Here is a 12,214-nt window from a genome sequence, read left to right on the forward strand (position 1 = left end):
CCTGTTGTTGTATTTACTTAGGAGTAACTAATTTAACTAGCCCATGCCTACGCTATATGATTAGCCACTCTTTAAAAGTACCTCCCTGTTAATTATAGAACAATGTTGATTAATTTCATGATTCGTGCTTTTCTAATTTTATCTTTTATTAAAAATTATAACGACAATAAAATATACTCCTCCCCTCTTAAATATAAGATCTTTTTCGTAGTGTAATTTACGTTACGAAATGGGTCTTATATTTAGGACCGGAGGAGTACTTAAGAATTATTTTGGTCATATTTATAAGATACAAAGAGAATAAGGTTTTTGGTTTTATTTATATGATAAAGAGAGAAACTTTTTATGTGAATTTATACTTTTATACTTCATTAATTATTGTGTTGACTCTATTTTCACAAGTTATAATATATATTAAATAGAGATAAAATTAAAAAAATATTAAATTTAAATGAGAGTTAATGAAGTTGAAAATTATTCCTAATATGTTTAAAACATGTTGGAAGTAATTTCTAAATTTGACAAAAAAAAAGAGCAAATGTATGCAACGGCTTGATACAATTACTATTAGAGAGAAATAATATTAAAAACAAATATAACTAACACATTTTTATTTTGCACTCCCTCTAATTTTATTTATAAGTTTCAAATTCAAGAAAGGGTGTAGTCTATTTTTTAAGTTTTAATTTGACTTTATTTTAACATTTAATGTATTTTTTTATTGTTATCATTAATTATTTTTCCCTTATCACATTATTTCATATATTCCTTTTCATCCTTTTTTCACTTATTAGGGTATATTTAAAAATAAAAATATATTTTTAACATATTTATTATTTTAAACAAATTTAATTAATTATTATTTATGAATTAGTTAGTTGAAGTTTATAATAAAAAGGGAAGGGAGTATTTAGAACCAAATACGACTTTAAATTCTTGCCCAGTGACCAGAATTGAAGGAATTACAGTCTCATTTTCGTTTCTAGTAATAGGCTTAGATTTAATAATCCTGGTGATCAGATTTACCCAGTTGTCCCAGCATTTTTCTCACATTGACATTCGTGACCATTTATTAGCTTTTGGCGGTGCCCAATTCCAGCCTTTCAGATCCCATGAGCACTCACTTTCATAGGGTCGATGTTTTGCTTGGTTTTAGGTCTATCTCTCTCTCATCTTTAATATTTTTAATAAATTATACGTATTGCTAGGATTGTTCCTGAAACGGGATGGTCCCGATAAAGAACGACGGGGTGGAAAATTTGCTCCATGTCTCGTCCTGGTCCTCACTGGGAATTTTTTTTTTTAATGCAAAACGTTTTTTATCTTGTAATTGAGTCTGCTGTAATGAATTTTGATTGTTATTTCTTTTTTTCTTTTTTAGTTTTTTGGGTCTATTCTGAAAACATCTGTTTCTTTTCTTGTTTTATTATTTTTTTAACTTAGTCCTCTTAAACAAAGACCCAAATAAATAATAATGAGGAATATAATAATTCCAAATTCATTTTTATCCTTCTAAGAATTATAAGCAACTATAGAAGCTCTAAATAAAAAATAACCATTCAATTACATATGTGTGCTAAAAGCTACAAATATAAACATTTTGTATTACACATACCTTAAACATTTTATATTTTTAACATTTAATAATTATAATACAATAAGAAATAAAAAAAATATTACTATCGAGACAAGATGATCCCGTCATGCGTCTTGTCCTATTTTTTGTCTCGTCCTGATTTATCCCATCCTGTCCTAGTCCATTCCAATACGGCTAGAACCAAGACAAGCCTATTTTGAATACCTCGACATATCGTGCATTTGAAAAAAAAACAGAGAGAGTTATAGTCAAAATAAATATTTTTGATTAATTAAAAATAGTTAATATTCAGCATCAAAATAAATTAGTTGTCTGGTAACAAACACTATAAGTACTACTGTGTTCCTGATTAACAAAGATAGAGAAAGGCATGAGAAAAAGGCCCAGTAATTTGGCTGTTACCAGTTTTACGATAACGACAATGCAATCTCTAATCATTAAAAGGCCGCCTCCTCCATGATTCGCCGCCACCTTTGTTCTTCTTCCTGCGTGCAGTATAATGACATCCAGAGAGCGGCTTGATTTTTTTTTTTTTGAAAGAATGATTTGTAACAAATAATTTTTTTTTTAAGAAATAACTTCACCATGTAAACGTTTTTGACTTAAATTTTTATTGATATTGTACAGTTTCTTTCTTTAAAAGGGTTCATACACTATATGAAACGCATAACATGAGTCATAACTTAATATATGAAATAATGAAATTGTAGGAATAATTATACTATGAGTGGTTTTCGCTTGCCCTAGTTTAATTTAATTATAACTTTTTGAAAATGAAAATGCTCAACAAATATTACTCATAGTGACAACAATTTTTTTTTTTTTAAAAAATACTCCCTCCATCCTTTTTTTTTTTTTTTATAAAAAAACAATTTCTCTCATAGTGATGTTTCTTCTAAATATAAGAAGCACATCCTGTTTATTTGAAATTTTAAACTAGTCTTTTCACTTTTATCTCTATTAAATATATGTAACTTATTATTTTTTTTGTAATAAATGTTCACATCTGTTATGTATTCTTTTTACAAATAAAGATATAATTGAAAAACATGTATATATCTTATATATTACTATTTTTAACTAAATCTAGCTAACATTTTAAAATTTATGATTTTGGTAGCTGTTTCTTATATATAGATACGCAGTAAATCAACAACATATATGGGAATCTCATGAAAGTTTAGAAAGAAGTCAACTCCTTTATGGACATTGAATGCTGCTGCATTTCTCACAAGAAGTTAGTTATTAATATTTACTAAAGTGAATTGATTTTGCATCACTTAATTAATATTTAAAAAACTTAAATTATGCTTTTAAAGATGTTGAAAAGGAAGCGTAACATGGGGAAGGCGAGGGCGTCGTGGTCAAGCAATGGCGGGACCGAAATTATTCGTCGTCGTTTTGTCTTATTATCTTTCTTTCCTTAATCTGGTTCCTTCTTTTCATGGAAATGTCTGATGCTTTTCTTTTCCCTGCTTGCTTTTTCATGGATCCAACGATATACATGTGAATAAATAAAGTGGAAGAGAGAGCCCAACGACAGGGAATGTCGTTTTCATTCTGTTAGAGATCATCACATGACCTGCGTAAAGATTCAGAGGATGTTCCTTTAACTTGTTACTGCAAAAATGGTATTCTCCTGATGATGATCAGAACTCAGGAGTGAAGCAATCAAACACTTGGAACTTTGAAGCCTCGTTTTGCCCGCAAACTCAGAAAATTTAGAACAAGCAACGCAGAAATGGTAATCTGAAGAAAACTCGAGAGTTCGTAGACTCTCATCTTGGAGTGCCCTCGTTGTGTTATGAATATTTCTCAAAGCAAACGACATGGCATTTTGGCGTCTAAGCGATGAAAACGACACAGCGCTGATATATGCGAGGGACCATTACAATAATATAATTTTTTTGTTGGATATAGGTATTCTCTTGTTTAAAACACTGTCAAATATTAAATATGAATATTTTTTTAATAAGAATTTGAATTTTAATTTGACATGTTATGAGAGATTAATTTTTTCTGTTGGACCAATTTGATTTGTTGGTTCTGTGAAATTGTCTTCTTCTCATTATTGGAAGCACCCAGAAGTCTTTCTTAGAAGCACTTTTCTGTAAAACGAGCTAAACTCCTTTACATATTTATTTTGTACACCGTAAAAACACTTTAACATCATGATTTTGATTCCATCCAAACACCTCCTAGTCACAAGTTTATGCTCATTGTTGGGCCATTCAGATAGACTGACATTACTCCTGCTATTTTTGACATTACTGCTACTATTTTGATAGAACTAACATTATTATTTACGCCCATTAAACTAATTTGTAGATATTTAAAAAATCTTGTTAAGTTATTCATCAATCAATCAACAGGGACACTTTCTTTAAGAAAAAAACTATGAAATTATGAGATAAAATTGATTAAAATTTTATATTTAAAGCTAGAATAAATTATTTGCCTAACTCTTATATTTAAGACGGGAGATAGTATGTAGTTTGAAATGCAATTTAATTAATTTATAAAGTATTAATCATAATTTTAATAACTTAAGAACCCTAACAAAATTGTTTTTTTTTTAAACATATACTCTCTCCAATCCTTATTAAACTAATTCACGGATAACGAACTGTTAGTTAAAATTAGTTAGAAGCAATAAATATGTTAAAAATATAGTTTTGTTTCTAAATATGCCCTTATAATAAATGAAAAAAATAAAAGAGAATGTGTGAGAAAATATGATAAGAGAGAGTATAATAAAGAAGAGGGAATAAATTATTAGGGGCAAAGATGAAAAAAAATACATTAAATATTAAGACAAATATCAAATTTAAAACGTATAAATAGGACCCAAAAAAAAGTATAAAATTAAGCAAACTGTTGCATGTCACTAGTTTTTTAGTCAATATATATAATAAAAAATATATTATATAGTTAAGGCAACCCTAAACTATCTCCAATGTGGTTTACTAACAGTAAGTCATCCCAATAACAGCACTACTCATTACATTTCAATGATGTCTCAGATTTAAGCTGAATGTTACCATGTTGATGTGTACATGTGTGTATGTGTTTAAATTGTATAACAAACCAGGGAGGAAAAAAAGAAGAAGCAATGTGTATTGTTTTTTAAATGTTATAGAAAAGCATAAAAAATGTATTTAGTTGATTATTGGTACCGCTTACGGGGTGACATGCAATGCAAGGAACTCGATGAATTAATTTTGTCTTTGCAAAAATATCATTGATATTTGAGAATTTGGATTTTAAAATAATTCTTTATTAATTTCATAAAATTAAAAATTTTAAATGTATATTCAATTTTAATTTACATTAATCATTAAAAAAACAAAATATCATCGTGCTGTTGCTAACATCATTATTCATTAATCATTGAGGAAGCTTGCTTGTGTCCTGTTAATTGTTATTAACACTAGAGAAGACAAGTCATTTAAGCATTACACTGCTTGTCTCTGACTTTTGATTTATATAATGATTATTTTTAAATTTTATATTTATAGCCTTTTTTGGTGTTCAATAAAACACTAATGAGGGATTCTACATGCAGGTCCCATAATAAATAAATAGTAAATACTAGTTTCCACATAAAATTGCTTTTTACACTTGAAATTATTAAAATACACAAAGATGTGTCATTAAACTAATAAATTTTCTCAAACCAAGCAAAACTTAAGACATAATTTCAACCTCCTTTTTTTTTTTTAATAAGAATTTCAACCTCCTTTCTAACTAGTATGTCTGAGAGATACAAGGAAAGTTTTAATTGAATGATATTCTTCTTATATCATGCACTCAAGATACTATTCGAACACCTCTCTGAAAACGAGTTCAAATTTGATAGTTAGAACTTTGCCCTGTTCAAACATATTAAAAAGAGATAAGAAATTAACAACAACAATTTGAATTTTTTACGTTAATTTAGAGAATTTATATAATTCTGAAGCAAGATGACATAGAGAAAAAAACAGAGTCGATAAAAAAGGATAGGAAGTTGGTTTGATATTTTTTCATTCTTGTGACTTCAGGCAAAAAAAATTCTCGTGACTCGTAATATTCAAATATAAAGAATTCAAATAAAAAAAAATTCTGATACAGTGTCTTGGAATTCATACGTAAATGATCCAATTTGCAAATAGAAGAAAGACGGAATTGTTGGAGGAGGTGAGAAAATACGTAAAAGGCACAACAAACCTGTAGAAGGAAGAAAGAAGACGGTACAGGAAGCTTACGGCGGGAAAAAGAAGAGGACGAAGAAGAAGAAAAGCTAAGAAAGCAAAGTAAAATCTATAAAAAGCAATCTCTCACATCGACACTCTCTCACAGTGCTCTTCATTTTTAAAACAGCCGGAACCCAACGGAAGGACTGATTCACTCTGTAAGAAAATCTGCGTTCTCTCTCGAAAGAAAGAGACGGAGAACTTATTATTCAAGATACACTGATTCAGTGTTTCCTCAGATCTCCGTCTGCTTCTCCGACGCATTATCCTTATCTCACCCTCTCTGGTACTTACTTCCATTCGTTTGTCTCTGAGATTCTTTGCGTTTCTTTGAATTTAATTTCCATTTTCATCCCCATTGCAAGGATTCCTTTGTCAGTTTTTACCCTTTTGGTTTTCTATTTCCTTGAGTTCTGAGCATCTGCATTTGCTTATGAGTTGATCTGTTCTCAAATGCGTAGCATATTTATGAATTTTTCTGCGAGAAACTTTCAAGGTACGGCTAAAAAAAACTTGGAGAGAAATTCTCTGTTTTTATCTTCTTTTTTCTCTCTCCATGTTTTAAAATTAATCTTTGGATGTTTACTTCCAACAGGAGGAAACGAATAACTCCACTGCTCTCAACTGTTTCAAATGATGCTTTTGGACTCTCAATTGACATCTTCCTTTTTGGAAATCTTTTAACATTTAATCGACAAGATTTAATCTCCTTTATCATCTAATGCTGTTCTTCCTTTTTCGAACAACCAACGAGAGTCAAGTCGGTTTCTGTTTCTCTGTTTTCTCCTCCCAGAGGACCCAGATATTTCATTCGTTAATGCATTCCCCTTCTTCTCATTCATATCCTTCTAATCAGATACAGATTAGGGATCGCCAGTCTACCGAAACTCACTTCTCGTTGTTGAAAGGGAAAGCCGTTTTTGTAATGATGCAGTATATATTCTCGCGAGCATTATTGTTTCTACAGTCGTTACATACTTTCATTGTGCTTTTCCCCCTCCTTATAATTATATATACAGCGTATAATAGTTAGATTTAGCCGTAACCTTTGGAGCATTAACCTCGGGTCTGACAGTTTTTACGTATTTCCGTGCACGCATCTCCTTAAATTAAAATTCACACAAAGCTTGTTCATCTGTTGTTTTTTACCATGTTAAGATGGAAAGAAAACTTTGTCTTTAACGTAATTCTGCTGATGTCAATTAGCTTGTTGTCTGAATTTTATTTTGATGATTTCTATCTGTGCTGTTTTATGTTCTTTTTTTGTTTGTTCTTGTTTTTTTACTGATACTGTTGTGTTTTGGGGTTATCAAAGTTTTATTTTGGGCCAAAAAATAAAGATGCAAAGAGAATTTGAAAGTTGACGGATGGTGAAAAAAGAATTCTACCAAAATAGATTGTGAAAAAAAAAAAAGGGAACAATCGGCTTGTGAACTTTATATGCCTTATGGTTTTCCATCTTTACAGAAAAACGAGATGAGAACAAGAAAGAAAGGTGGAAAATGAGGCTAAAAAACTCTGTTGATACATGTCATTATACATTTATGCCATATCCCCAGAAAGGTGAATATATAAATTTCAATCTTTTGGGGGGGGGGGGTAAGACTTTGTTGAACCAAGGAATGTTATTTCAAATTGTCGTGGGAACTTTACCGTTATATGTGTTTTTGCGACAGCTTGGTCTAGGTTAGATATTTTTAACCCGGGAGCGAAAGACAGCTGTTGTCGGAAGATAACGAAAAGTGAATGATTCCGTAAGACATACCATTTAAAGTGTCGGAATTTGTGTTTAGTCCATAATGTAGTTAATTCTCGGTCAAAAGTTGTCTACAGTGGGTAGGAGTTAGGACTGTAAGTATTTTTGTGCCAAGTTAAGAATAGGCAAGAATCTCTAAGTTAACACGGACGTGTTTTTTTCCCTACATTTCAGGGGAAATAAAGATCTTACTGGAAGAGATCCTCACTTCCTTTATGATCCGCTCATGCTCCTTGTAACGTAGCTGCTTTGAAGAATAGATGGAAAGTGGTGCTAATCGCGGTAATAATGAGAGTTCTAACATTTATAAGGATTCTTCGTGGTTCAGTCAATTCCGGAATGCATCCAATCCTTGGATGGCAAGATATGTCTATGCCTTGATTTTTCTAGTCGCAAATCTGCTAGCATGGGCAGCTCGTGATTTTGGCCACGGTGCTTTAATCGAAATGAAGAGTAAGATTGCCTAATTCCTTAAAAAGTAAATATTTTCCGCATCCTATTTGTATTTTCTGCAGCTTTTTAGGCCTTGTTCTTCCATTTCATTTTGCCATCTGTATTTCTTTAACTATGCAATTTTTTTTCAAACGCTGCATGCTAATCCTTTGAAGGATGACCGTGCATGAGTCAATCTTGGTGGCGTAACCTGCATTTCCGACAGCTTATCTGAATACGTAATTATCTTGGAGTCATAAATTACTTGATTTCTTGCTATTCGCATCATAAATATCTTAAGATGCGTCCATTGCATAATTGGTCAGTGACGAAACAGAATAAGCAAAACTTGTATTCCAACTTAAAGCTATCGCCTGTATGCAACTTGTGCTCAAAATCTAGCATATATTTGACTTTCAGGATTGGAAGGATGCAATGGTGGGAAAGACTGTTTGGGTGCGGAAGGCGTTCTGCGGGTGAGCTTGGGTTGCTTTGTATCCTTTGCAATTATAAGCATGAAGTCTAGCGTATGTCGATGCGCATTAAATTAATCGATGCTCTAGTCATTGAGTTCAATTATTAAAAGCCAACCTGTCTTAGCTCATTCATTACTCATTAATCTTTGAAGCGAACCTTAATCCTATGTCAGATATTTTATATCATAATGTTTTTGTCAACTGCTCGTACTTCTAAATTGAATGAAGCCAGAGACAACTGGCACTCCGGGTGGTGGTCAGTCAAGAGTGTTCTTTGGGTCGGAACGACAATCATCCCATTTCTACTTCCTTCTGGCGTGATTCAGCTCTATGGTAAATTGCATCTTTCAGCCAGCTTCCTATTAATATTTCGTCCTCTATGTGGAATGTGGTACAAAAAGTTGCAATTATACCCTTTGTCATTTCATTCTTCCCTCTGACACTTTCCTTTTTCTGCAGGGGAGATTGCACACTTTGGAGCCGGGTATTGCTTGTATCTTATTTGTGTGTGTGTGTGTGTTTCTTTTTACCGATTTGTGATTGTTTAAAATTTGCGAATACATATTTTTCAGGGTTTTCCTTCTTATTCAACTAATAAGCATAATCAGCTTCATTACATGGCTGAATGATTGTTGCACATCTGAAAAAAATGCAGAAAGATGGTAAGATTTTCTCAGTTGCATAACTAGTAGAAATACATGCTTCATGATAATGAAAAATTTCCTTCAGAGAGCTGTAATTATTTTAGTTTTGGTAGTTGAATTATTTAAATAAGGCATGTTCTGCGGTTCCGGGCTATTTTTTATCATGTTGATATATATATATATATATATATAGAGAGAGAGAGAGAGAGATGAAAGAAGTGAGAGGAAAATTTAATCTTCTCAATGCCAACCGTTTGCAAGCGTTGAACGTTCTCCGGGGACTAGAGCGGACTAATTAGCTATTCTGAGGTCGATTCTACTCACATATTACAACCTTCAAAAAGTCTAACTTATGTGCCAAATGATGAAAAGAAAAAAACTAAGGCTAAAACTATGTCTCTTCTTGTTCTTTTTGTCCCTCTTGTCTATGACACATTGATATTGATCTATAGAATAATTTCACTATTAAGATGCCTTGTCTCTTAAATATCTGCACTTTTTCTCAATTTTCTTGCAGTCAAATCCATGTGATGTTATTTGCTACCACTGCTTATGTTATTTGCTTGGTGGGGATCATTTTAATGTTCATTTGGTATGCACCACAACCATCTTGCCTCCTCAACATTTTCTTCATCACCTGGACCTTAGTACTTCTTCAGCTCATGACAAGTGTGTCTCTGCACCCAAAAGTAAGTTCCATTTGTCACAGGATCTTTGCTAGGAATCCACTTCATCTTCTGACATAACTCGTTAATTTTCCCTTCGATAGGTGAATGCTGGCATTCTAACTCCAGGGCTCATGGGTCTTTATGTTGTATTCCTATGCTGGTGCGCAATTAGAAGGTAGGCTTCCAATCTTTGCCAATATTTTTGCTCTTTTATAAATTTAATTCTAATGCTTCGGCTTTGATTGTTTTGTCCTTGTTCTCTCCCATAGAAGCATAGATTTAAAATCGAATGAAAAAGACAGGCAGCCCTTGATAACATAACAATATTTTCTTTTCATTCGGGAAATTTCTGAGAGAAAACCACCTAGTTTATGATTATTTTCGCCTTGTCTTCATTTCTGTTGAATTTGAGCTTTAGTATATGTGGGTGCATGCAGTGAACCGGCAGGAGATAACTGCATCAGGAAGTCAGACTCTGCAACCAAAACTGACTGGCTTAGCATCATCGTAATATTTCCATTTCTGCAGCTTTCAAATGCATGATCTCATGTCACTTTCTGATTCGTTAGTTGACCCGTGGCTGTGAATTTTTGTTACCAGAGCTTTATTGTTGCAGTACTGGCAATCGTTGTTGCAACGTTTTCAACAGGCATAGATTCTAAGTGCTTTCAGGTGCCCTACTCATAGAATCTATATTGAACCTGAATTTGAATATTAGTTTCTCCATTCCATGTCTGACGGAACCCTGCAGTTCAGGAAAGACGATACACCAGCAGAAGATGATGTTCCATATGGTTATGGCTTCTTCCATTTTGTTTTTGCCACCGGAGCAATGTACTTTGCTATGCTTTTGATTGGCTGGAATAGTCACCATGTTATGAGAAAGTATGCATTCCCACTTTGAACTTTCGCCTAATACGCATGCATCTCTTTGATGGTTTCTTGTCTTCCTTCTGTACCGTTGGAGAAAAAAGAGAATAACAAAGTATTCATCTGCACCTGTTAATCATGAAATGAACATATCCAATTCCAGATGACAACCGATAAATTTGGTATCCATGAAGTCTATTTACGTGTCAAAACATCTTTCTAGATCTGAATACTTGATTGTGCTAGAATAACGATCTGAATTGCTGCTCCCAAGATCTGATATCACTGAAATCATCACATGTTTAATTTCTCTTTCATTGCTATGAGTAAGTTTATCAATGGTTGGTCGGGGTTTTCATTAACATTACAGAGCAAGTGCGTTATAACTTTATTCTTCTGCAGATGGACAATTGATGTAGGCTGGACCAGCACATGGGTTAGAATAGTTAATGAATGGCTGGCAGTTTGTGTTTACTGTAAGTATTCCTGGCAAATCTAAGTCTAACATGAATATTTTGAATTTTACGTCAGCATAATAAATTCTGGAATTTAGTGGAACCTTTTTCTTCGGGCCACAAATTCAGAGAAACTATTTCTGTATCACTGAGGTATGTACTAAAAGAAGCTTAAATCTTATCACAGTATGGATGCTGATAGCTCCAGTCATATGGAAGAGCAGACATAATGATTCCACATGAGAACTTCCAAAATATCGTATTCTCTCCAAGATTTTACCATTGGTGGAGGCCTTCGCTCTCCAGATTGTCCCGTTTATCTGCTGCACATGCAGTGGACTCCTCCAATTCTGCCTGATCGAAAACAGAGCTGCAACACACAGGAAACATCTCTGGCAGAAGGCACGGTTCTACAGCTATGCACATATGAAGATTGGATTTTTTTTTTTCCTTCCCCTTTATATGAGATATTTAGCCCCCTTCCTCCATAGAAAAGATACAAGATATCATGCTTTCTAGGCAAATGCTTCTGTACGTGCATCGCTGAGGGAGCATGATGTTTGTAAAATCATTTAAAGGATGCTTATTAGAAATTTTAGTGTTTAATCAAAATTGAAGAAGTCAATTTTGAAAAATAGATATAAAATGTAATTTTTTCCCCCTTGAATTATGATGCTCAATCATAGCAGACGGTGAAGTCTCAACTGTAGAAGATTGTTCACTTTATTTAAATGTCAGATTAAGTGTGGACATACTCCATGTTTTAATTCTTTTAATTTAAAAAATTAGACACAGAAAATAGTTGCTAATATGGAATGGGTCCACTTTCAACGATCTTAAGCTCGTAGAAGCTTTGCATGCCTCGTTAATTGCCGAGGCCAAGATTCGGCACGATGTGATGATCTGCTTTTGCATCAGTAATAAAATGAGGTCCATTCCACGCTTTAACTTCGTTTGATTTTCAGATGATTAACCTCTCAAGTGTTGTTAAAAGAACCGTGAAATCTGAAGCTTTTCAATGAAGGATACAGTGAACCATTAATCCATGGAAAGGGTCCCCCCTATGGCATCCATCAATGGG

At 32.9% G+C, this 12,214-nt stretch overlaps 1 protein-coding gene across 4 annotated transcripts; it reads left to right on the forward strand.

Annotated features, from left to right (window-relative positions):
• Positions 1–5,848: 5,848 nt before the first annotated feature.
• LOC114755408 (probable serine incorporator) lies at positions 5,849–11,390 on the forward strand. 4 transcript variants are annotated; one of them, XM_028944284.1, is made up of 14 exons: positions 5,849–6,118; positions 7,300–7,395; positions 7,763–8,041; positions 8,441–8,514; positions 8,670–8,829; positions 8,956–8,980; positions 9,069–9,158; positions 9,658–9,829; positions 9,910–9,983; positions 10,246–10,315; positions 10,409–10,480; positions 10,560–10,693; positions 11,081–11,154; positions 11,321–11,390. In XM_028944284.1, exons 3-14 carry the CDS (start codon positions 7,849–7,851, stop codon positions 11,374–11,376), a joined length of 1,194 nt encoding a protein of 397 aa, XP_028800117.1. In that variant the 5' UTR covers positions 5,849–6,118; positions 7,300–7,395; positions 7,763–7,848; the 3' UTR covers positions 11,377–11,390. The 4 variants fall into 4 exon arrangements, with proteins under 4 accessions (XP_028800117.1, XP_028800118.1, XP_028800116.1 ...); XM_028944283.1 differs by lacking the exon at positions 5,849–6,118 and adding an exon at positions 6,478–6,765; XM_028944285.1 differs by lacking the exon at positions 7,300–7,395.
• Positions 11,391–12,214: the final 824 nt, after the last annotated feature.

This window comes from Neltuma alba, unplaced genomic scaffold, assembly GCF_004799145.2.
Source record: "Neltuma alba isolate B1F8T4 unplaced genomic scaffold, ASM479914v2 tig00010268_pilon, whole genome shotgun sequence".
Lineage (NCBI taxonomy): Eukaryota > Viridiplantae > Streptophyta > Magnoliopsida > Fabales > Fabaceae > Neltuma > Neltuma alba.